The sequence below is a fragment of the Pteronotus mesoamericanus genome, unplaced genomic scaffold (genome assembly GCF_021234165.1).
Source record: "Pteronotus mesoamericanus isolate MK-2021 breed Mesoamerican mustached bat unplaced genomic scaffold, CSHL_Meso_final contig_130, whole genome shotgun sequence".
Classification (NCBI taxonomy): domain Eukaryota; kingdom Metazoa; phylum Chordata; class Mammalia; order Chiroptera; family Mormoopidae; genus Pteronotus; species Pteronotus mesoamericanus.
In genome coordinates, this window is record NW_026555060.1 from 20,118,368 (window position 1) to 20,143,261 (window position 24,894).

At 37.3% G+C, this 24,894-nt stretch overlaps 2 protein-coding genes across 9 annotated transcripts in view; one reads left to right on the top strand and one right to left on the bottom strand.

Moving 5' to 3' along the window:
• NSUN6 (NOP2/Sun RNA methyltransferase 6) overlaps nucleotides 1–9,232 on the top strand; it is a 41,368-nt gene extending 32,136 nt beyond the window's left edge. For both annotated transcript variants that reach the window (XM_054592997.1, XM_054593007.1), the window contains exons 9-11: nucleotides 139–287; nucleotides 6,793–6,918; nucleotides 8,566–9,232. In XM_054592997.1, coding sequence (XP_054448972.1) covers nucleotides 139–287; nucleotides 6,793–6,918; nucleotides 8,566–8,793 — 503 coding nt within the window. In that variant the 3' untranslated portion in view covers nucleotides 8,794–9,232. The remainder of the gene's footprint in view (nucleotides 1–138; nucleotides 288–6,792; nucleotides 6,919–8,565) is intronic.
• Nucleotides 9,233–14,406: 5,174 nt separating this feature from the next.
• Nucleotides 14,407–24,894, bottom strand: part of CACNB2 (calcium voltage-gated channel auxiliary subunit beta 2) — a 326,918-nt gene continuing 316,430 nt past the window's right edge. For 6 of the 7 annotated variants that reach the window (XM_054593040.1, XM_054593047.1, XM_054593065.1 and 3 more), the window contains 4 exons: nucleotides 18,926–19,077; nucleotides 17,261–17,356; nucleotides 16,033–16,218; nucleotides 14,407–15,106 (listed from right to left, as the gene is read on the bottom strand). In XM_054593040.1, the coding sequence (XP_054449015.1) occupies nucleotides 14,612–15,106; nucleotides 16,033–16,218; nucleotides 17,261–17,356; nucleotides 18,926–19,077 (929 nt within the window). In that variant the 3' untranslated portion in view covers nucleotides 14,407–14,611. Of the gene's footprint in view, nucleotides 15,107–16,023; nucleotides 16,219–17,260; nucleotides 17,357–18,925; nucleotides 19,078–24,894 lie in introns of all 7 variants that reach the window. The other variant, XM_054593031.1, reaches the window with a different exon arrangement.

A 24,894-nucleotide genomic window follows, 5' to 3' on the forward strand; every position in this document is an offset into this window, starting at 1 on the left:
GCTTGATTGAAGGCAGGAATTGTTCTTCTCTATTCCAGACTCTGATTTTTCAGTCCTGATAATTGCTTCTGTCTCAGGAGTTTTTTTTATTGTAGACCAATAGTTCAGATATAAATATGTTTATAATTCTGTTTACAGGAGAGCCTCCATTCTTACCAGAATCTTTTGACCGAATTCTTCTTGATGCGCCTTGCAGTGGAATGGGTCAGAGACCCAACATGGCTTGTTCTTGGACTTTGAAGGAAGTGACATCGTATCAGCCATTGCAGCGCAAACTCTTTACTGTGGTATGTGATAATACTTTTCTGTGAAAGAAAGATAGGCTTCACTAGCTCGATGTTTAAAAGACTGAAAGCAGTGTTCATAGACGTGTTATTTTCAATAACCGAAGTGTGGAAACAACTGAAGTGTTCATCAACAGATAAATGAATAAGCAAAATGTGGTATGTACATACAATGGAATATATTCAACCTTACAAAGGAATGAGATTCTGATACGTGTTACAACACAGATGAACTTTGAAAACATTTTGCCAGACACAAAAAGACAAATATTGTTATGATTGTGTTTATACAATATAACTAGAACATGAGAATTCGTACAGACTAGTGGTTACCAGGTGCTGGAGGTATGAAAGAATAAGAAGTTATGGTTTAATCAGTGGGTACAGAGTGTAAGTTTGGGGTGATGAAAATCTAGAAAAGCATAATGATGGTGGTTGCCTAACAATGTGAGTGTAGTTAATGCCACTGAACTAAATATGTTTCATATGGGAAATTTGTTGTATATATTTTACCACTTAAAACAGGACAGAAAAGGCCTAGTTTTAAATAATGGGGAGCTTTCCTTTATGCTGACTTAATTATAGGCAATAGTAGAATTTCTTCACTGAGATGCAATGAATCTCAAACCTTCTGCTTTATCCTTTGCAAATGTCACTGGATTGTTCACTACTTGATGTAAATAATTATATATAAAACAAATTACTTTTTTTAATGGTGTTCCTGGATCATCTTAGGTAGCAAATTAAATGTGGGAGGTTCAGTTATATAACTGTCTAATCACTGTGTGTACACATAAAACTAATATAATATTATGTCAATTGTAAATGGAAAAAAAATTTGTAAAAGTGGGAACCTCAATAGAAGTGAAAATGGGAAGTGACAGTTTCCAGTGTAGGAGATAAGAGAGCCATAAAAACTTTGCAAATTTAACTGGCCACTAGTACATACCAGAAGAAGCCCAGATAGAATATTTAAGAATTTTTCTCAGTCTTACAAAAATGATACAGTAGCTTTCACAGAATACAGATAACATTTAATCAAGGATTACTTCATTATTTTTTACTCAGATCTTATTATAAGTACATAGGTACCTCAGGTGCTCCCAAGATGAATTCCACCAGTCTTCTTCATGATTTGCAATATTTTCTCTCCTGCATAGCTCTTTAACATTCATTTCTTGTCCTTTAAGTGTGTGCATGTTAAATCACTAGATTTTGTATTATAGTTTGTTTCAAATCTCATAGTTTGCTCCTACTTTCTGTTATCCCATTTTACCTTCCTCTTTTCTCTTATTTTCATTTAAAATTTTGTTTTCTCTCTTGCTCTGACTTGTTCCCATTCTGCACTCTTACTATTTCTCCCACCCCCAGCCTCTCAAAACCATTTATTGTCATTGATGTCATTGGTCATCTCACATTCTTTTTCCTGCTCTTAAAATACCCTTGTTCTCCTTCCATCTTTATCAGTCTTTGCTCATTGGTTGAGGATAGGGTGATTGTTGTTGAATTACTTCAATTTTATCTCTAGACCTTCACTATTTTGGTATTTCAAATCTCAAATTTTACTCTTCTTATCCCCTACTCCATTCTACATCCTTCCTGCCTTTTCCTTTTTTGTGTGTCAAATTTTAATTTTATCCTATCTTAGCCTGGTTTTTCTGTTCCACATTTTTAGTATTCCTTCATCCTCTGTCATCACAAAAACACTTCCCTTTCCTTTAGACGTTTCTTAAGCTTTTCTTTCTTTCTTTTTACCCCTCTTATTCCTATCTCACCTATATTAATCTTAGCTCATTTGTTGTTGATAGTGCTATGGTGGATCTTTTTCTCCAGTTTCGTTCCTATACTATTTATTTATTTTTTCTTTTTCACTATATATATTTTTAAAATTTCTGTGTAAAGCCAATGCTATATGTTTCCCTTCTCTTGCTCCATTCTACTTTTTTCATTCCCTTTTTTATTTACGATATAAATTTTTCTTTTTCTTTTCGCCTTGCCCTGATTCCCTACTCTTATTATTGCTCCTCCCTCTACTCTCTCAGAATTATTTTTCTTTCAGTTAGTCATCCCATATATGTTTCTCCTTTCTTATACTAGTCTTAATCTCTTTACACCCTTTTTAAACTGGCTCATTTGCTGTTGATAGTGTGAATGTGGATGGGGGTTATTTTTGCGGGTGTGGGTTTGTTTCCTGGGCTGTGTGCTTTTGTTCTGGCAGCACCTGCACAACAGCATACCAGATGTGGTGGGTGGAGTCAGCCAGCCAGAAGGAATGCCCCACCAAAGAATGACCCAACAGCAACCAAAACCCAGTTAACAATCAGAGAGCTAACGTAAACAGCATAAAGTTATCCCAAGAGCACCAAGTTCAGGAGATCAAGGAGACTGCACCACTGAATGCCACAGGTCTCCTACTATAGAAGTTCATGCCACAAAGTCAGGGAATCAAAGCATATCAATCTAAGAAGCAGAAACAAGCAAGAAAAGTCACCTAAATGGGGTGACAAAGAAACAACCCCCAATCAAAAGGAAAGGAGGAATCCCACAAAGAGTGCTAAATGAAATAAAGACAAGTAAACTATCAGACACTGAGTTCAAAATAATGGTTATAAGGATGCTCAGTGAGCTTAGTGAGAACTATATCAAACTATACTACAAGGCCACTGCAATCAAAACAGTCCAGTACTGGCCTAAGAACAGACACATAGATCAGTGGAACAGAAGAGAGTCCAGAAATAAACCCATGTCTCTATGGTCAATTAATATTTGATAAAGGGGGCAGAATCATAAAGTGGGGTTAAAATACCCTCTTCAACAAATGGTGCTGACATATCTGCAACGGTACATGCTAAAAAAAAATGAAACTAGACCACCAATGTATGCCATAGACGAGGATAAACTGAACATGGATAGAAGACTTAAACATAAACTGTGATACCATAAAGTCCTAGAGGAAGACATAGGAAAATTTCAAATATCCCACACAGCAATATTTTTGCCAGTACATCTTCTAGGGCAAGGGAAATTAAGGAATTAATTAACAAATGGGACTACGTCAAATTAAAAGTATTCTGCACAGCTAAAGAAAACATCATCAGAATGAAAAGGGAATCATCCGTATGGGAAAACATATTTGCTAATGATACCTCGGAGAAGGATTAGATCTCCAAAATACATAAAGATCTCGTATGATTCAATGCAAGGAAGACAAACAATTCAATTAAAAAGTGGCCAAAGGACCTGAACAGATACTTCTCCAAGGAGGACATAGAGAGGGCCCATAGGAATATGAAAAGATGCTCTATATCACTAGCCATCAGAGAGATTCAAATTTAAGCCACAATAAGATACCATCTCATACCAGTTAACATCATTAACAAATCAACAAACAAGTGCTGGAAAAGATGCAGAGAAAAAGGAACCCTAATGCACTGCTGGTGGGAATGCAGACTGGTGCAGCCATTGTGGAAAGCACTATAGAATTACCTCAAAAAACTAAAAGTGGAACTGCCTTTTGACCCATTGATTCCACTGCTGGAATTATACCCCAAAAACCCTGAAACACCAATTCAAAATAACCTGTGAACCCCTATGTTTATAACAGCATTATTTACAGTAGCCAAATGCTGGAAACAGCCTAAGTGCCCATCAGTAAATGAGTAGATAAAAAAAACTATGATACATTTACACAATGGAATGCTACGCAACAGGAAGATGAACTCCTGTGTTTATTGACAGCATGGATGGAACTGGAGAGTAAGTGAAGTGAAGTAAGTGAAGTAAGTGAAGTAAGACAGGTGGTGAAAGACAAATACGATATGATCTCACCTATAACAGGATCCTAATGAATAAAACAAACTAGCAAAATAAAACCAGAGGCACAGAAACCAGGAGCAAAGTGACAGGGACCAGAGGGGAGGTGGGAGAGCAAAAAGGGAGGCAAGGAGGAGAAGGCTCTTGTTAAAGAACAAGTATAAGTGACCCATGGGCATGGACAACAGGGTAGGGGATTGACTGGTAGCCGGGGTTGCCCAGGGCAGGAGAGAGCAATGGGCAAAATTGGGACAACTGTAATATAACGATAATTTTTTTTAAAAACTACATAAAGGAAAACTTTTGACTAATTAAAAAAAAAAAAACTTTCCATTTCTTTCATTGGTATTTGTCTACTTGTTTGCTCTCTGCTATTAAAAAAAAAGCTGAAACTTTCAAAACAAGTATTTTCTTGCCAATTTATTGAGCCTGCATAGTTTCTTTTGAGAAATCAGCTGACAGTCTTATGGGAACTCCTCTGTAGGTAACTAACTGCTTTTCTTTTGCTGATTTTAAGGTTTTCTTCATCTTTAATCTTTGGCATTTTAATTATGATGTGTCATGGAATGGGCCTCTTTGCAGCCATCTTGTTTTTGATCATGTGCTTCCTGGATTTGCGTGTCTATTTCCTTTATTATATTTGGGAAGTTTTCTTTCATTACTTTTTCAAATAGATTTCCAATTTCTTGCTCCTTCTCTTCTCCTTCTGCCACCCCATGAGGTGAATTTTGGAACACTTGAAGTTGCCCTATGGGCTCCTTACATTGTCGTTTTCTTGGAGTCTTCTGTTGCTCTGATTGGTTGATTTTTGCTTCATTATGTCCCAAATCATAGATTTGATTCTTGGCTTCATCCACTCTACTGTTGTTTCCCTATAAATTGTTCTTTATTTCAATTAGAGTATCCTCCATTTCTGACTGGATCTTTTTTATGCTATTGAGATCCTCACTAAGTTGCTTGGACATCCTTATAACCAGTGTTTTCAGTTCTGCATCTGATAGATTTCTTATCTCTGTTTTGTTTAGTTCTTTTTCTGGAGTTTTGATTTGTTCTTTCATTTTGGCCAGGTTTTTTTGCCTCCTCATTGTGGCAGTCTCCCTGTGTTTGTTATTAGATAGAGCTTCTGTGATTCCTTGTCTTGGTGGCATGGCCTAATGTAATAGGTGTCCTATAGGGTCCATTGGCACTGCCTCTCCTATCAATAAGCTAGGTACTCAAGGTGTGCCCTTTGTGTGGGCTGAATATACCATCCTCTTGTAGTTGAACCTTGATTGCTGTTAGCAGTTCAATGGGAGGGATTTACCCAGGCCATTCATCTGCACTTACCACCAACCTCCACCCGCTGTGGAGGATCAGCTGACATGGTCTGTAGCTGTCCACTGGGTGTGCAAGCCCTGGGGTTTCCTGGGCAGTGCATGCCAGGGTCAGCCCACACTTGTGTTCTGCCCAGGGCCACCCCTGCATGAGCTATAAAGCAATCTGAGATGGCTGCTTACTTGTGCTAGGCTTGGAGGTTCCCAGGCGAAGCCAAACTGTGAATCTAGGCTGGCTGCTGCTTGTACTGGGCCTGGGGCCACTTAGCAAGAGGTATGGTGATGGGCGCTCACTGAGGCTGCCAGTTGCCTGTTTGAGAGGATTTAGGAAGTTGTAAAGCATGAACCAAGACCAGCCATTCATATGAAAAAGCCACTGTTAAGAGCTTGTGTTAGCCCTGTAAGTTCAGTGTGACAGAGCCTCAGGGGATCCCAACGGTGGGGCAGACAGTGGTAGCCAGGTTGATGGAGTCTCAGATATCGCACCCACTCACAGGCTTTGTAGCTCTGTGGGGAGAGGGTTCAGAAAAGGGACAGTGGCCTCTGCCTACCTCTCTGGAAAAAAGCTGTCCTCCAGCTCTTGACTTGATGCCAGAAACTTTAGTTCCCCCCCGTATGCCACTGGTGGCTTTCCAGCTGTTACCCCAGTGCAGCAGCTCAGGGGGTGTGAATCTGAGTAAGTCTGTGTATGTGGGTTCTTTAAGAGGAACTGCTTGGGGGCTTTAGAAGTTTCTTCCACCAACTCTATCCCCACTGGTTTTTGCAGCCAGAAGTTATGGGGACTAATCTTCCTGGCACTGGAACCCTAGTCTGCAGGGCCTAGTGTCTTGCTGGCACTCCTCACTCCTGAGATATCCCTCCCAAATTTTTATCCGCCACACATGGATGCAGGACCCGCCCATTCCATGTCTCCACTCCTCTTACCAGCCTGAATGGAGGTGGTTTCTATAATTCCATAGATGTTAGACATCCATTCCACTCAATTTCTGATGGTTTTGAGTAATAATTGTTCTGTAGTTTAGTTGTAATTTTGATGTGGTTGTACTAGAAGGCAAGGGTTGTTTATCTACGCCTCCATCTTGATTGGAAGTCTCACGAGTATGGAATTTAGAAAGAAGATTGGCCTAAAACTATAAATTTGGTAATCTAAATTCGTGAAAGCAAATGATTATATTTGAGAAAGTCTTGGTTCAAATGGGCTATAATAGCTCCAAGATAATGTAATGTATCTAGTTTGGAACATCTAATTAGGAAAAAATCCTGGTCATACAGAACATCATTTATTTATCCCAGATATTTGAAAGGTATCATATAGATATAAAATTCTTTAAAACGTTTATTTAGCCTTGTGCTACATGTAATCTGATCACATTTTCCTTTAGGCAGTGAAGCTGCTAAAGCCAGGGGGAGTGCTGGTGTATAGCACGTGCACAGTCACACTAGCAGAAAATGAAGAACAAGTGGCGTGGGCCCTCACAACATTTCCCTTTCTTCAGCTTCAGTCCCAGGTAAGAATTAATTTCATTTCCTTAATGTGTATGATAAATCACAGAACTTAAGAGCAGTGATTTATACAGCCTATTTTATGAAATATGTTAGGTAAAACTTTTGAAATAAATACTGCCATAAACAAAAATGTTTCCCTCCTTAAATCTGTTTTATACTGCCCATGGAGAATTTCACATTCTTCAAAGTTTTCCCTATGCTCATTCCTTGTAATTGTGTTAAAATGCTACAGAGCTCAGGTGTATTTTTGTTAGATCTTTCTTTCACTTGTGGCTCTGTTCATGTTGCTCAGAATTTTGTTTTCAAGAAGTGGTTTTCCACTTTCCAGGCACAGATTTTTCAAATAAGGAAAATTTTGAGCATTTTTGCTCACATTACATCAAAGCCCAAGCAGGCTTTAAAATAACTAGATATCAAAAGACTAACCAAGGTGGGGAAATAGTTCAGGATTATTGCTTCTTTACAGTTTCTTATGTAAATTATGTAACATTTTAAAAGCCATCTTGTACTTTATTTTACCAAGCACTGTCTTTCTGTTACAATGTTTATTAAAAAGATGTTTATAACTAGATTTTTAGCCCTTGATCTTCGAGATTAAGTTTATATCTATATAATGCTCACATTCAGATACATTAAACATATAGCTTGAATACCTTTCTTTATAGAACTTTAGTAGGTAATTGGAATACATAAATTAAAAGCAATTTGGAGGTGGTTTCTTGATGCAGAAATTAATTTCATTGTAGACAAAAGGAAGACTTCAGAATTAACTTAGAATTTTGTGTCTGTATATAAATATATACTCATGTATATCCAAAAGAGATTCCCACCTCCCCACCCTGGATTAATAATTGATAGCTTTTAAGTCATATACCTAAGAAAATATATCTTCAGTAACACACAAACATTAATCTGTGAAATGAGGACTTAAATTAGGATTATGGATTTTTTGCAGTAGTTGTTTGCAAGTATTGCTGATAATTCTTTATTCTTTTCTAAACAGATTGATGCTGTCTTAATTATCTTTTTTGATATTCCAGTGCATTTAAAAACAACAGAAACTTTTAACCACTTGGTATGTGTGTGAGACAGGCATCTTTAGAGGCCTAAGGGACTCATGTCAGTTTGGGGGAGTCTTATAAATAAAGCTGAATTTTAATCTATTGCTGTTATTAATAACGTTCCATTTATTGAGGGCCATATACCCCTAAGTGCCATCCACTATATGATACCACCTTCTTTATTTAAGCCTCTGATCTGAGTATTTTATCTGTTTTATAGATGAAGAATCAGGTAAAGTTGCTTGCTTCAGGTCACATAGCTAAAATATGGCAGGGCTGTGATTTGAATCCATATATTTTTAACTATGAAGCTCAGGTCCTCCTTTGTTCTCTCATGGTATTTGAGAAGCATATGAGCTGTAATAGGTATTCATTTTTCAGGTGACCATATATTGATTGCTCCTTTTCCACTTCATTACTTGGGAAAATAGTACATTTTACAAAAATAAAAGCTATTTACTCATTTTTCTATTTTTGGAACTTGTGGTAATTACAGCTGAATTTTTCTTTTAACTTAAAGTGTGCACAGGCACACACACTTACTAATTGTAGGCTGTTCATGCATATTTATTCATTTCTTCTAAACAGGAACCACAGATTGGAGGAGAAGGCATGATGGGAGCTGGCCTGTCATTTGAACAATTGAAACAGCTGCAGCGATTTGATCCATCTGTTGTGCCATTGCAGGACATGAACATTGATTCTCTCAGAGAGGCCAGAGTAGAAGACATAGTTTGGATGGCAAATAAGGATTGTATAGGTTTTTTTATTGCAAAATTTGTAAAATGCAAAAGCATACAGGAGGACAATCCTTAGAAATGAAAATTCCAAACATTTGCTCTGTGTGTGTGCTTTTTAACTTAAAAACCAGTCTGTTGTCAGGCCAAGTGATTGATGGCATTGTTGCTAAGGAAACAGAAGAGGCTGCCAGCTGTTTTACCAAGGATCAAAAGACGCAGAGGAAGTAATCATGAGAGTGGTCCGAGGTTATATTTTGTAATTTCAAAATAACTTTTCCTTTTGAATTTAGCAGAGTTTGAAGAAAAGTAGATGCCTATAGATATCTGAAACATTTTTATTTGGGGTTTTCTGTTTTAATTTGTAAAAAATGCAAGTAATTTATAATGGTAATCAGTGACTCTAACAAGGGAAAAAATTAGCAATATTTAATTTGAGTATAAAAAATAACTAGTTTTCATTCCTGAGTGCCTAAGTAGTTCCTTAAGAACTCAGGGTATGGGAAGTATGACATTTACCATGGGCCAATAACTGAGCTCAGTGTTTTACTTTTTTTTTTTTTTTTTGCGCTTACTATTTGATAAATAAACCCTCTTTCAAATGAAGTCTGGATCTCTTATAAATGATATTTTGCCTTTACTGTTTTTTTCCCCATGCTTTTAAACTGAAAAGTAAAATGAATCTTTTCTTCACGTTGTAGAATTAAAAAATGAGAATATTCTACAATGTCAGTACCTTTTACCATCTGTTGGAACACAAGCTGTAACAGTTAATAGAGATGTTACTAGAGAGGAAGAGAAAGCCAGCATCTGACAATTTGGGAACTGGTCTGGCACTTTCAGGTAGGTCGCGGTGTTCTACTGAGCATAGTTTCACAGAACACCAACAACAGACAAGGCTATTGTGATAGATTAAAACACACACACACACAGAAAAACACTTTACAGTCAAATCTGAATTTAGATAAAAACATTAACGAAATCCAGATCACAGAAGTGACCAAACATCTCCCTATAGTGGCCAATGTGACTTTTTAAAAAAATCAATTATAAGCTTACTCTTCATCCTACCTGCTTTTTAGATAAGGTATATTTAAACACCTAGCCCTAATTTAAAGGCTGCCTCATGTAGAGTTATATATGTCTATTTTTGTTAACTTTTATCAAATTATCCCAAAATTCCTGAGCCATGGGCATATAAAGGGGGCAATTGGAAACAATTGCCTAATAGTGTGTCCCCCTCTCCCCATAGGTTTCCATTAGGAATGTCTCATAATCATTATATCCATCAGGATTGCAAGGCCTCCTGGATCAGGTAAGACCTTTTGATGGCCTCATCTTTGAAGAAGTCTCTTTTTATTTGTTTTTTATCTTCACTGGAGGATATTATTCATTGATTTTAGAGGGGGGGAGGGAAAGAAAAACATTGATTGGCTGCCTCCCATATGTGCCCTGAGTGGGGATCAAATCTGCAACAAAGATCTATGCCCTGATGGGGAATCAAACCTGCAACCTTTCGGTGTACAAGACAACACTCCAACAAAGTCAGCCAGCTGGGGCTGAAGAAGCCTTTCCTGAATACCTTCCACGAGGTTGGGTTAGACACTTGTCTCTCTGTACCCCTAGGGCCCATGTCCGCTGGTACTGTGGCACTTCCTAAACATCCTAGTTTGTTAGGCATGCCTGTAACTTCTGCCCTAAGGCTTGGGAAGATCCTGGAGACAGGGACCCTGTGTTTTCTGTCATTGCTTCAGAGCAGATCACCCATAGATGCTTAATGAATGAAGGAAAGAATATTTCAAGTTCTGTTAGATTCAGATATGTGTCTGACTTCTTTACATCCTCATTCTGCATTATATCCAGTAGGTGTCATTTGAGTAAAGAGAAATAGCGTTTACCTGTGCCACTTCTGTTTCTAGGGCTCAGCATAATTCCCCAAATTTTAAATGTATTTTTAAAAAGCTACTACATCCATCTCTTCTCATGCTGTCTTCAAAGCCTTATGTGCTAAGCTGGGATGAGAATGGTAGCAAATGTGTAAATTTTTAATACTGATAAATAGCAAAATGTAAGCATCATAGGCAAAATAGAAGAAAAATATTTGTATATCGAAAACAGGACAAATAAATAATACTGTTAAAATTTTTTCCTTATTATATACATTTCAGTGAGTTTCTTTCCTTCAAATATTAAAGCAAATTGGAAAATAAAACACATTCAATCTTAAAGGACAAAGAAACTTAAGGAAAACATACAATAAAAAGGAAAAAGATCAGGAAAGTGTGGAAGAAAATTAATATATTATCTTTTAACATATTTAGTGTTGACATATATATTTCTGTGAAACAGAAAAAACATTTTAATTCAACAGTGAGTACATTTTACTTCAAAATCCTGTATCACATTTTAGTTTAAATAGCAAAGTGAAGTACAAATAGTTAAAAATATAATTTAGCCAAAATGAAACAACTGACCCCAAACCATTTAGTTACCTTTTTCTCTAACAGGTGTGACTCTTTAAAGTTTTAGTAAGATCAGGGTATCCAAGACTAGCAGCATTACATCACTGAGGAAATGGACAAGGGTGAGGAATTAAATTTGTCATCAAAATGGATCTGCATTTAAAAATGAAGAGTAAAATTCAAAATCTGAATGAAGAGTTGCTGCAAATGTAGTTATTAAGGTGGAGAAAGATTATTCTGCTGTGCTCATACTTAAAAGAGCCTTTACCTACCTTAAGTTATGATTTTATCAGACATAATGGGAAGGTCACTAAAGTAACATCAGTTGGCATTGCTCCAAGGGAAATGCTCCATAAATGGGAAGTGTTGTTGAATATTTAACATATTCTCAACTATAAGAATCATTCCTAAAATCACAACTTATACTCCTATTAATAAACAGTGCAGAAGCCCGCTCTTTACGTGTTTTATGTGAATGCCTTTCAATCAGGTTTGTTGAACAGTTCAATGTAGCTGACAGCAGATGTTTGACAGGTATGTATGTGTAGCAGACCATGTTAAAAATGTGACATTGTCCCAAGTACACTATGACTGAGACACCCTACATTTAGCAGCACCTTTTTGTAACAGTAACTTAAATGAACAGTAAGTAAAGAAAGAGCATAGGAAAAACTGAAGTGCATTTGACCAAAAAAAAAAAAAAAAAAAATTCTGGAGTAGACCTATTAACATTTCCAGCATCTTCTAGGTAGGCTACAAAAATCATGATTCTACAACTAAGTTAAGATTAAGCTTTTGCTGTGTGAAAATACTAATTTTACATTCCACGGGTCAGTAAAACATCCCATTGTCTTGGGCTTATTTTTTCTTTACAAATTTAGTACATACTGTTTGCAGAAATGCTCACTATACAGTTTTCATGTATAGGTGCCCTTATGTCAAATCCTGCAATATAGTTTTCTGAGGAATACTCTGATTTGAACTAGCACATTTCACAGTAAAGTGAAAAACTAAGAATGCAAGTACGGAACTTAAAATAAGACTCCATCAGCACGACTCTTTGAAAAGGATTAATGGTAGTAGCAGCTTAGATACATACCAGTTATACTTCAAGAATTTAAATATTCTGAAGTCATTACTGGGATGAAATAACATGTAGCAAAGGATGGGGCTGGCGATCAGATAAAAAGAAATTTATCTAAATTTCTTAACCAACATCTTACCCTGATGGAAAGATTATCCAAAATATTTTATAAAAGTAATCTTAATTGGAATACAGTTTTCCAACGATGTGACTACTTCACATAAATACATGACTATAGTTTTTATATTCAATAAATAAATTCATATCAACAGTACAGAGCTAATTAACAAATATAATGAATCTGAGGGAAATGTTTCATATTAGCTGATAAAACACTATATAGGTAACCCATTTTTAAAACTAAGTTTCCTTGGGGGGTAAAGGAAATAAGTAGTTAAATGTGAAACAGCTTTACTTATAAAGGTCCAAGAATATTTGGCAAGAATCTGGGAAAACCAAAGAAGCAAAACAAAAAAATAGGTTAATTAACTTATTTAACAAAATAATAATCATATAATGTACAAATCTGAAGTGAGGCAATTATAGATAGGCATTTTCCAGGGACAAACTTCAAGTGTTAGGTACTTATACACCTAATACTGTCTTACCTGTCCAGTCATAACTGGACAAAATGTACACTTAGGAGACATGGAGAAGGTTTTAGCCTTAGCATGACAACCACATTGGGGGCTGCTTACAGCGGTCTCATTGAGGCGTGGAGACAGCATCTTCTGGCTTCCCCTTCAGAGTAGATGTCTGATGTAAGAAAATGTTCTTACCATTTTGTTCACTTCAAATCACCCTTTTGCCCTGATTACTTCTGAAGAGCAGAAACTTTGGTTATAAGAAGCACTTCTAGGTTTTGACAGACAATGAAACTCGAGTTTGTGGCGGGGAATGAAATGATAGGCAAACTGGGAGATAACGGGCACAATAAGCAGGGTTAGAAAAGGAAGTGGGAGAAGTTAGAAAAATTTATTTTCCCACAACATAATTCTACAAGCTGTGTAAACTTTTCTTACTATAACAAATACTCGAACACACACAGATTGTACATTTCCAGTGAAACACTCACAGTTAAAAGTTGCCTGTATTTTTTTGCTCTCTAGGAGTAAAAACAAGGAGCCTACAGATAAATGCTTTCCCAGTCACCTTTGGCAGCACGCTCCCTGACTGCTTGATGATCATTGAAGCAACATGCAGCATGATTCAGTTCAAAGCCAGGTGGGTGGAATTCTAGATATCAGTCTCTAGTTTCTTTTAGTCTTCAGCATACAGATTCATCTCAACCAATCACACACGCACATACTCTTACACACGGACGCACACATTTGTGCACACAGAGTTCCGGCTTGTAGCCTCCAGTGCAGTGACATGAGACACTAGCTACTAAGAATGTGTTTGTCACAATCAGTGTGAGCTGCATGGATTAGAACAACCTTTGGAGTTTGGTTATATTTACCATAATTTATGTCAAAATTATAAACTTACAAGGATGGTAAAACATTCAGAAATTAAACCTTTTCAAGTCAAGCAGTCACACATATTTACAGTATGTACATACAGACTTTCTACTAGAATGGGGATAGGTGCCTAGACGATGTTATTACAAATTTCCTGAATGTGGGCATTTCTAGTCCCTGTAATTCATAAAGCAAATCTGCTGACTTGGCATTAAGACTCTAAAATAGTGTGATCAAACTGATATATATATATATATATTTATATATATTTATATTATATATAATTATAAGAAGGTGTTTGCAGAAATAACATTTACAAACTGTCTATACAGTACACAGTACTAGTACATAGAAAATAGATTCTAACTTTATGATCCCCTTTGTGTAAGGCAAGACTGAATCTGTCCCCAAATTTAGTCAGCCAGAGGTACAAGCAAGAAACAGTGGTCCATGGATGAATGAATATGCAAATCAGGTGCCTACATATTAAAAATATGGAGAATCAAGAAATTCCACTTTTTATCTGGGCCGATTCTGTGTTGCTGGATATAGCAACTACATTTTTTGAAAACATCAACTACATTTCTTAAAATACTAACGCCACCTGGATGGCAACAGATTTTGTTCAAGTGACAGCTACCCCAAGCAGTTTTTGAAAAGTCCAAGACACAACCAGAGGACTGCAGCTGTACCAGGCAAATTTATATAGCACTTATAAAAGAAAAAAGTATATTAATACTCTGTCATGCTATTGCTATTTAAGCAACAGCAATACAAAATATACAAGACAGATACATATGATTGCAATGTCAACCCCAAAGACTTAGATTGAGGGTGATTTATACAAGACTTTAAAGACTTTAAAAAATGAAAACAAAAGGGCCAAAGTCACTGGCGGATGTAAACATCCCTGTTCCACTCCCCAGCCTCATTCCGTTTTTTAGATATTCCTTCTCCATCCTTGTCATAGTAGCGATCCTTGGATTTATGGCGGCTTCGCTGTTTGTTGCATTCGTTGTGGTCCTGCTCTCGATCCAGGTCCCTGGCACGGTGCCGAGACTCCCTGTGTCTGTGCTCACTGCTCCCGTGGGGCTCATCCCTGTGGCTGTGGTCACGGTGCGGGACATAGTGGTCCACATGTTCGTGGGAGTAATCCTCCTTTGGCTCCACGTAGGCAGAGTCTCGGCTCTCCTGGGTTTCTGAGTCAAATGTCTCTTGCCTGGGGAGGCCTCGATTTGTACCACTGCGATGATTGTGGTGCTGGGCTGAGGAGGAAGACCGGTGCTGGGATTTCTTCACTGGTTCCAGGCAGGGTTCTTGTTCAGCTTGGGAAGCAGAACGGGCAGGAGCAGAGCGATCAGTCCTCTGATCACCTTGAGAACTCTGCAGTCGAAGGCAGAAAACACAGGCGTCAACCAGGGTCAGAGTGGGAGGCGCTAATGCATCACAAAACAAGTCCATTCAAGTTGGATTCCTTCTTAAGTATCTAAAATGCTGAAATGAAATCTCAGCTAGCTAAGTCACTTAATTCTTTTGATGATATCTATCTCGTGGCATTTTTAAGGTTTGTACTGTATTATATTGGACTTTGTTAATTTGTAAGTGCCTGGAACAGTACACAGAGTAATCTTTTAATTTAAATAATTAAATGAAGGTGGGAAGGCATTCTTTTGTATGTTGTTTTGTGGTTTAAATACAGATACAGGTTCCTGAGGTTTTTCTACACATGAATGTATACTTAATTACTTCCATTTGAATACGTGTGGGAAGATGAAAAATCCTTAGGAAGTTGGCTTTGGCTTAAGGTAAGGATTAAGGAGAAAAAAAAAAGTGCAAAATGCTTAAATGACACTTTCTATGAGACACGCACTGTTCTAGCAGTCACATTAATTATTAATTCATTACTAAAACAACCCTGAGATAGGTTGCCAGTATCATTCCAGAGGTATCTAAGAGCAGATAAGCAGCTCATTCAAGGTTATACACTTGGCGAAACGTGGAGCCCAGATCTGCAGCCAGGCAGCCTGAGTCCTCTGTCTGTGCTAACTGTGTAGAAAGTTTTTCTATTCCTGTCTTAAAGAACGTGTACTTAGAGAGTTCTAACGTCTATATATTCACAGTATATGGTGTTTACACTGCTTTTCTTACAGGTACACCACTCCCAGTGAAGACGTTTAAATGGCTCAACGTTTGTCTCAGTTTGGATAGAGCCACTCTGCTGGCACAAGCACTGCACTGGATATCAGGGCTTGGATCCCAGTGATGTGCAGCCTAGTTTCTCAACAAAGATGATCAAGAACTTCCCTCACCTGTGAATTAGAGGCTGGAGTGGGGCTAACAGGCAGAGCGGAAGTGGCTAAAGTACGACTAAGGAGAGGGTTGGGGAGACTGCTGCTGGGAGGATGGGTAGCCTTCCAGTAGGCCTCCAGGTAGTCGGCAAGGTGCTCACAAGCATCCTCGAGCTGGTTCTCGTCCAAGATCACATCAAACAGCTCCTGCAGAGGCAACATTTCAGACAGTAGACTTACACCAACCCAGCGTGGCCTTGAGTTCCACACCCCCTACCTCAAGAAAGGGGTGTTTCATGAGCTGCACCATTTTGTATTTGCCATGGCTTATGTGCTGCTCTCTCCTTTTCCATCTGCTGACTGACATTTAGTCAGAGTATATTGCTGTTTAGAACACTGGATACTTAACCAACGGCAATGGCTAGCAAGTGAACAGGCATAATAACAGTTGTTAAAGGGCATGATAGAAAGGTTGTCTGTCAATAATGGAAAAAGGAATTGATACTGTGGTAGAAAGAGGTGTAAAAAGGTGTACAATCTAAATAGTACAGGAAGCAGCCTGTTTTGACAGACTGAAAAGCTTCATCCTGAAAATTAACAAGGCACGATTAGAACAAGAAATTTGGCAGAAGCTGAAACCGCCGATGATCTGGCATGGTCCAAACTTCAAAATACTTCGAAGAATTTATCATAAATTTTAACATACTCCAAGCAATCAAGATGGATGAAGTCATAATTCTTGGAGCTTCGGAAATACTTGCACTTTAAAAAAAAGGTAGAAGCCATCTCTTGCCCCAAGGCATGGTACGTGAAGTAGGAATGTATTCAGACACCAGAATCTGGTTAGCTGATTGTTTAGATATTTGTATTTACATGGTCTCAAATCAGTTTCTCAGACAACTGTTGAGAGGCAGCCAGTTGCTCCCTATGATTAATAGGATTAACCCCAATAGATCTATCTTATAAATCAAGTTTTTGAAAGCACAATCTTGTTCATCTAAGATACTACTGAGGTGTTAGATACAAGGCCAGGTGACCACAGAACCTGCGATTGATCTGGACAGGTGCTCATGGCAGGAGGTGGGTGGGATAAGTCACTCTTTGGAATGAAGCTCACTCTTGAGTGAGGATTCTTTTCCCCAACAGGCATTTAACCATCTGCTTTTTGCTTGCTTGCCTTTTTTTTTTTTAATGTAATGCCAGGTCTGAGCTCCATCTGGTTTATACTGTGTATCTAAAGAGAACTTACTGGAGGGCACTGAGACAGCTTATCAGCGGCTACCATCTGGACATTGAGGTGTTTAGCTTGAGATTTCCCTCGAGATTTTATTAACCTTTGTAAAACCTGTAAAAGATAAGATTTTTATTTAACAGAGGGATAACGTGCAAAATTGATACAAATCTCAGTTGCAAGCTCTAAAAAATAACAACTAGCTATAAAGCTTATTCTGAATCTTTTTTCAAGGCTAGGAGTTAATCAAACTTTGTCTCCTGCCCGTTTGTTTTAAACAAGTCTTGAGAAACACAGAAAGTATTTCTTTATGTGAACTATATCTAATATTACTGTATCAGAAATTAAATATTCATTTAAAATTAATAAGCCTATTGCATGTTAACATAAATTACTTTATAAAAATAGCCATACTTTTTGGAAGTATCTCTAGTGCCTGGCTTCAAAGAAGAGAGCTGAAGTCCCTTATCTGCTTCTACAAGTAATCTGCAGCAATGTATAGATCAGGTTGAAATACATGAAGAAAGTACAGCCTCCCAAAAATATGTACTTAAGACAAGAGTATTTTAGTAGCCTGTTCAGATAGATAATTGTGGATATTCTTTGCAGTATAGAAACTACACTAATTTCTTAAAGAATAGTTACTGTGTGAAACAGGAAACCATACTGATGAAATTACTCCATTACATTAAATTCCATTGGCCTGTCTTGCAATTGGAATGGATTTTTTACCATGCATGATTTGTAACATCAGTCAATCATTTGGAAATAATGGTTTGCTGGCCTCTTCAGATCTTCCAGATGTTTGATACACTTCATTATATAATATTAAAATATATTTGTTACTATTATCATTGATGTCATTAGAAAAGTCTTCTGTCTGTTAGTATAAACTGCCAGGCTCTCAAAGGTGGATGCAAGTTTTCCGAAACTAGTATTTCTTTGAAAGCTTGAGTTTTATCATCGGTAACAAAGACTGTTGTTTTCCTTGATGTAATACCCACATCTGGAAAAGCATAGCCTGGTAGTTGTTCTTTCATATAAAAATGATATTCCATGAAAAAAGTGTCTAGTTAGTTCACAACTGAAATAATCATACCATGCTTGTCCTCAAGATAAATAACGTACTTGAGTACTTGCAGCTCATATGTACTTCTTATTTTATTATTCAATATTTAAAAGGCTTGTATGAGAGTCAAATTTAATAAAATTTAGCGAAACTGGTTATTTAGTTTTTGTTGTTTGTTTTTTTTTAACTGGTAGTTAAAACCTGCTAGTGGGAAGAATACAGTTACTGCTAGTACTGTCTGGTACCAGTCTTGATTCATGCTTAGACACTTGTGGTTTTACCCACCATTACTTTTGCACCATCATTGCCAATGTAAAAACAGTGTAAAAGGTGAATGGTGTTTAGTAGTATTATGGAAATAGTTTTGACCTTATGAACTCCTTGAAAGTGTCTTAGAACACCGCCCCCCCTACCCCGGGTTCCACCACACTCTTGAGACTCAGCTCTTCTAAGCCATGAAAGTAATAATCATGCTTTGCTTATATCAATCTTAAAAGCTGACTAACATCTCTTCAAACTCTCTATGATGGATAAAGACATAACCTGTTGGTAACGGCAACATAAACATTTTGTCAAACTTTGACTACAGAGCAAACAACAGCAAGCCTGCTTACCTTAGGAGAAGAGATCTTTACATATACTATAATAGGGGCCAAAGAGGTTTTACTGAGTTGAGCTGGATGATTAATAGTGTCTGCATCAAGGACTACCAGTTGCAATGTTCTTGCAAGTTCAAAAATTCTTTCTATTTCACTCTGAACTTCCGCTGTAAAAGGTTAAGCAGAGTTCAATTACTTCAAGTACAGTATTTTTAGAGCAAACTGAGATCAAATAAAATGGTACACAATATCTTCAACAGGAAGGTACATAGGTCAGCCATTAGGTTAATGCTTACAGGCAACAGAGCTGATAAAAGCATTCTCTCCATAACACCTTGAAAATTTAGGGAATTCCTCTCTCAACCAGCTATAAAATTTACATAAGTATAACGCTATTTCTGAGAATAAATCTTGGCTCCCTCTGATGACTTACTTTGTGTGCTATAAAGAATGCTTTTTTTAATAAAAAAAAGTTATAAAACAGAAACTTAAGCAGTAACTTTCATGTGTTGGTCTCTGACCACTACCCAAGCAACGATCACCAGCTTTCCTTTCACTGCATGGGCTTATCTCTGTTTATCACCTATGGGCATGCTAATAGATACATTTATTAGGAAGCTGAAATACACCGTGCACTAGGAGAGACATTAAGAGTGTCTATAACAAACTTGTCCAGAATCACACTAATCATACTTTCTAACAACAAAGAATGGTCCTGGAACATTCATGCTTTAAAAGGGCAGTTATTTATTAGAGGCAGCACCACACAAATCTGAGCTATACAACTCACAGAAAACTTACTAGCAAACATCTAAAAATCTACTTGAACACCAAGAAAATTTCACTCCGTTCATCTACTCCATGATCTCTCTCGTGTCTAAAACAGGACCATCCAATAGGATTTTATGCGATGATGGTAATATTCTGTATCAATGGTGGCCAGTATGACAGCTGCTAACCATATGTAGCTATTGAGCCCCTGAAATGTAGCAACTAAATTTTTTTAAATGTAACAAATAATTTAAAATTAAATAGCCAGAGAAGCTCCCATACTAGGCAGTGCTGGTCCATTAAGCCTAATAAGTAACCTGCAGTGCCCACTGCAGTCATGAAGGGCCAGTTCCAGGGGACTCTGGACCCCCAGAATACCTTTAATTCCCGTTATGTATCTGGATCCATACAGAAAGTTCCTGGAGATACTTTTTAGCAGTATTCAAGGAAAGGCAAGTCACTAATCTGCCTCACAATACATTATGACTAGAGTACTTTTATTTACCTGGATGTCTTTAAATTTAGGGCCCACACCACTTGAGATACGAACTTTAATATTTGGTCACATACTATGGATAATACAGTCTTCTAAAAGAAAAAAATAAAAATTAAGCTCTTCAATCTACCAGTTTATAAGAAATGCAGAAAGTGGACGATGATATAAATGATACCACTGTAATGTAGTTAGCAAATTTCAGATCGGACCTCTGTGGAATAAGTGACCCAGTTTCTTCAAGTAAAAAGTAACAGGGAACCAGTCACAACATATGGACATTATTTGGATCCTGAGCCAAAAATAAATATTTATATATAAAGAGTATATATAAAATAGGACAATTGGGAAATATGTGGCTGAGTAGAAATCTGATGATATTAGGGGTGCATTAATGCTAGTGGCATTGTGGTTTACATAAGAGTCCCTAATGTTTAGAAATACATAATGAAATAACTTACAGATAAAATCATATGATTGTGATTTGCTTCAAAATAATCCACAAACAGTTGGAGAGGAAGGGGAGGACTGGAAATGAAACAGTATTTTTGGTCATAAATAAATGAGAGTAGAAACTGGGTGATGCGCACCTGAGGTCCTTTATACTCTTTATATCCATATATATTTAAATTATCTTAAATAGCAGTTTTAAAAATAAAAATGGTATTCTGATCATTTGTTTCATAATAATGTTCTAAAACACTGCTATTATTTACTCTGTTTATCTTTAATTTTTATTTCAACAATAATCTGCATTCTTTGTGCCCTATAAATATTTTCACGGCCACTGATCCTCAACAATCAACTTATTATCTAAATTAGTACTTATTGTAAGCATTAAGAAATTTGATCAGCCTACTCAATGGCAAAAAGTTGAAAACTTTTTCTGTAAGATTGGAAACAAGATGACGATAATCACCCTTGCCACTTTTATTCAACATGGTGTTGAAAGTCTTAGCCAGAGCTATTCTGCATACAATTGGAAAGGAAGAAGTAAAACTGTCACTCTCTGCAGATGACATGATACTACATATAGAAAACCTACAGACCACCAAAGACTGTTAAGTTAGCAAATTCAGTAAAGTTGAAGGACATAAAGCTAATACTGAGAAATAGGTTGCATTTTTTTACACTAATACTGAACTATCAGAAAGAGAAATTAAGCAAACAATCCCATTTAAAATTGCATCAAAAAGCATGGAATACCTAGGAATGAATGTAACTAAAGACGTAAAAGAGCTTACACTGAAAACTGACATTGATGAAAGAAATGGAAACACAAATAAATAGAAAGATAGTCTGTGCTTATGGATAGGAAGACTTAGTATTTTTAGAATGTTCATATACCAAACCAATCTATAGGGTTAATGTAATCCCTATCAAAATAACCAATGGCATTTTTCAAAGAAATAGAATAATCCTAAAATTTGTATAGAACCACAAAAGACCCTGCATAGCCAAAGCAGTCCTAAGAAAAAGGAATATAGCTAGAGTCATAATGCTTCCTGATTTCAAACTACAATACACAGCTATAATAATCAAAAGAGTATCATACTAGCATAAAAAGACACATAGATCAATGGAGCAGAATAGCAAAAAAATAAACACATATACGGTCAACTAATTTATGACTTAAGGAGGCAAGAATATACAATGGGGAAAGGACATTCTCCAATAAATTGTGCTGGGAACACTGGACAACCACATGCAAAAGAATGAAACTGGACCACTATATTATGCCATCAAAATCAACTCACAATGGGCTAACAACTTGAATGCATACCTGAAAGCATAAAACTCCTAGAAGAAAACAAGACCTCCTTGACAGCTGGTCTTGGCAGTGACTTTTGAATGATGCCAAAAGCAAAAGCAACTAAACAGAAATTTTAAAAGTTCAACAAAATCTGAGAGGGAGAAAATATCTGCAAGTCATATATCCAATAGGGGGTAAATACCCAAAATTTAAAAACTCATAACTAATTAATAGCAAAGAACTAACGACCCGATTAAAAAATGGACAGAGGATCCGAATGGACATTTTCTTGAAGAATACGTACAGGTGACCAACAGGTACATGGAGATGTTTGCCATCACTAATCATCAGGGAAATGCAAATCAAAAACCATAATGAGTTATCACTTCACACCTGTAGAATGACTATTATCAAAAAGTCAAGTGCTGGCAAGGATGTGGAGAAAAGGGAACCCCTGCTCAAAATATGTGGGCAAAACATTGGGTTGACCAAAAGGACAATATGGTTTTTTTTTTCCTGTAAAAGACTTGTTTTTCATTTTCAGCAATAACTTTATTGATTTGGATATTTTGAGTATGTCAGCTATCTCCCAGATGGCATAACATTGATTGTTCTCAATTAATATCTCAATTTGATCACTATCAATACTGTGGAGCATCATCCAATGAGAAACCTCCAGTACAAAACTTCTCAAACTACTTTTGACACTTCAATCAGTCACAGTTCCTTCTCCATACACCTCACAAATCTTTTTTTGTGCTTCAGTTGGGTTTTTACCTTTCTTGAAGTAATAAATTACTTCAAGAAATTAATATGCTGAAAATGTTGCAAATTTTCTTCCACCTTAAAATGGCTACATAAAAATTCACCAATTTTGATTAACCAATCTTGCCCAAGACAAGAAAGAATGTAAGTTAACTCATTTAGGAAGAAGTTTCAGTAATCAAACAATACTGTTTAGAGAGAGGAGGTAGTTACTTTCTTACTCTTCTTTTTTTAAATCCTCACCCAAGGATATGTTTATGGATTTGAGAGAGAGAAATGTTGACATGAGAGAGAAACATTGATCAGTTGTCTCTGTATGCACCCTGACTGGGGATCAAACCAGCGACCTGGGTATATGCCCTGACTGGGAACTGAACCTGCAACCTTTTGGTGTATGGGACAACCCTCTACCCAACTGAGCTACCTGGCCAGGACAGAGGTTGTTACTTTCATTGCAGATGGTGTTAGGGGACATCTAAGTCGTTGATTAAAAATTAATAAGGTCTTGTGCTTCTCATAACAATCCGAAGAGGTACAATTCTAATATCATTGCTACTTTAGAGTGGGAAATGGACCAAAGACTAAGTAATCCACTAGTTTAAATAAGGATAAAAAAATACATCATAAAAGCAAGAATAAGATAAAATGCAAAATCTATAAAATGGAAAACAGAAAAAAAAATGGCAGCATTTAGTACCATGAATATCCTTAAGGAAGAGCATATATACAGATACCTACGCTTACACACCTGACATAATAAAGCATTGGTTTTGTACAAAGTAACTTCAACATGTTTCCTATACAACAGGGCCCATCTAAGCCAAATGACATGTTATTTAACATACTCTGTTGGCAGAGGAGGGGTGATCCTCTGACCATTCTTCTGACTGCTACATACAGGGGTGTGGCACAAATAACGCCCCTTTTTTAATTACAAACTCTTTTATTACAAAGTCAAAAAGCATATAATTCTGTAACATAATATCACAGTCAAGCACACCATATGACATTTTAGGTGAAATGTTCAAACTGCTGTCCATCTCGTGGGAGACATTCACATACCCTACCAACCCCACTCAAGCAGGCCTTCCTTCTGCCAGACCCTGTGTATATTTGAATTACCTATGTTTTAGCGCTACCATAAGAAAAACCAAACAATCCTCACACTTACAAATGATGGGTTAATATGTAACACGTACATTCCCCTCCTCTACAAACTATTAAAGTGTACGCTGAGTTTCCTGGGAGTCCAGATGACTTGTGCGGCCCCTGTGGATCACCGAGCCTTTCCCTGGGCTCTGCCCCATGGCCGCCTTCCACGTGGTCTAAGGACCCTTCTCCCTGCGTCATCTGAGGAAAGTCAATGGATTTTGCCCATCTTGATCTTTGACCGCTCTGTACCAGGTGGACACTAGGACGCCCTTCTCTCTTCTCAGTGTGATTCTCATCTTCTGAACGCCCCCCGACGCTGCTCGGGCAGCCGCTGCTTCTTTCTTCTTTCCCTGCCAACCCCAAACATGCTGCTTCTTTTCAGGGTCTGGGCTTGTCTTACTCTTTCACTCCCTTCTCTGGCTACACATGTCAACTCCTGGCTTCCAAAAGCACAGTCCCTCCTTGTTATTTGTGGATTCAGTACTTGCAGATTTCTTCCCTACTTGCTAAAATTTATTTCTAAAGCCCCAAATCCTTATGCGTGGCACTTTTGCAGTCAGTCGTCCAGGGACTGAAGTGCACACAGTGGCAAAAAATTGGAGTTTCCCCCAGGTGCACATTGTCAGCTGAGGTCAAACAAGTTGACACTCTCTGTGCCTTCTTGTTCCAGCTCTTATACTATAAACATGTGTCCTTTTGGTAGCCTGTTTAGTATTGTGTTTTCCTCATTTTTGTGTTGTGTGTGTGAGATTCCACTGTTTAAAGGGCCCCCCCTCCAGACTAGTGCTGAAGTGCTGTTTAGTGCTCTGAAGTGCAGGAAGGCTATGATGCGCCTTATGGAGAAAAATGCACGTTAGCTAAGCTTTGTTCAGGCATGAATTATAGTTCAGTGTCAATGAGTCAACAGTATGTATCAAACAAGGTATCTTTAAACAGAAACATGCAGAAAATAGATTATATTGATCAGTTGATGAAAATGTTGTGACCGGAGGCTGGCAGGAACCTTCCCCTACATTTCACGTAGAAGCGATGGCTCAGTATTCACTAATT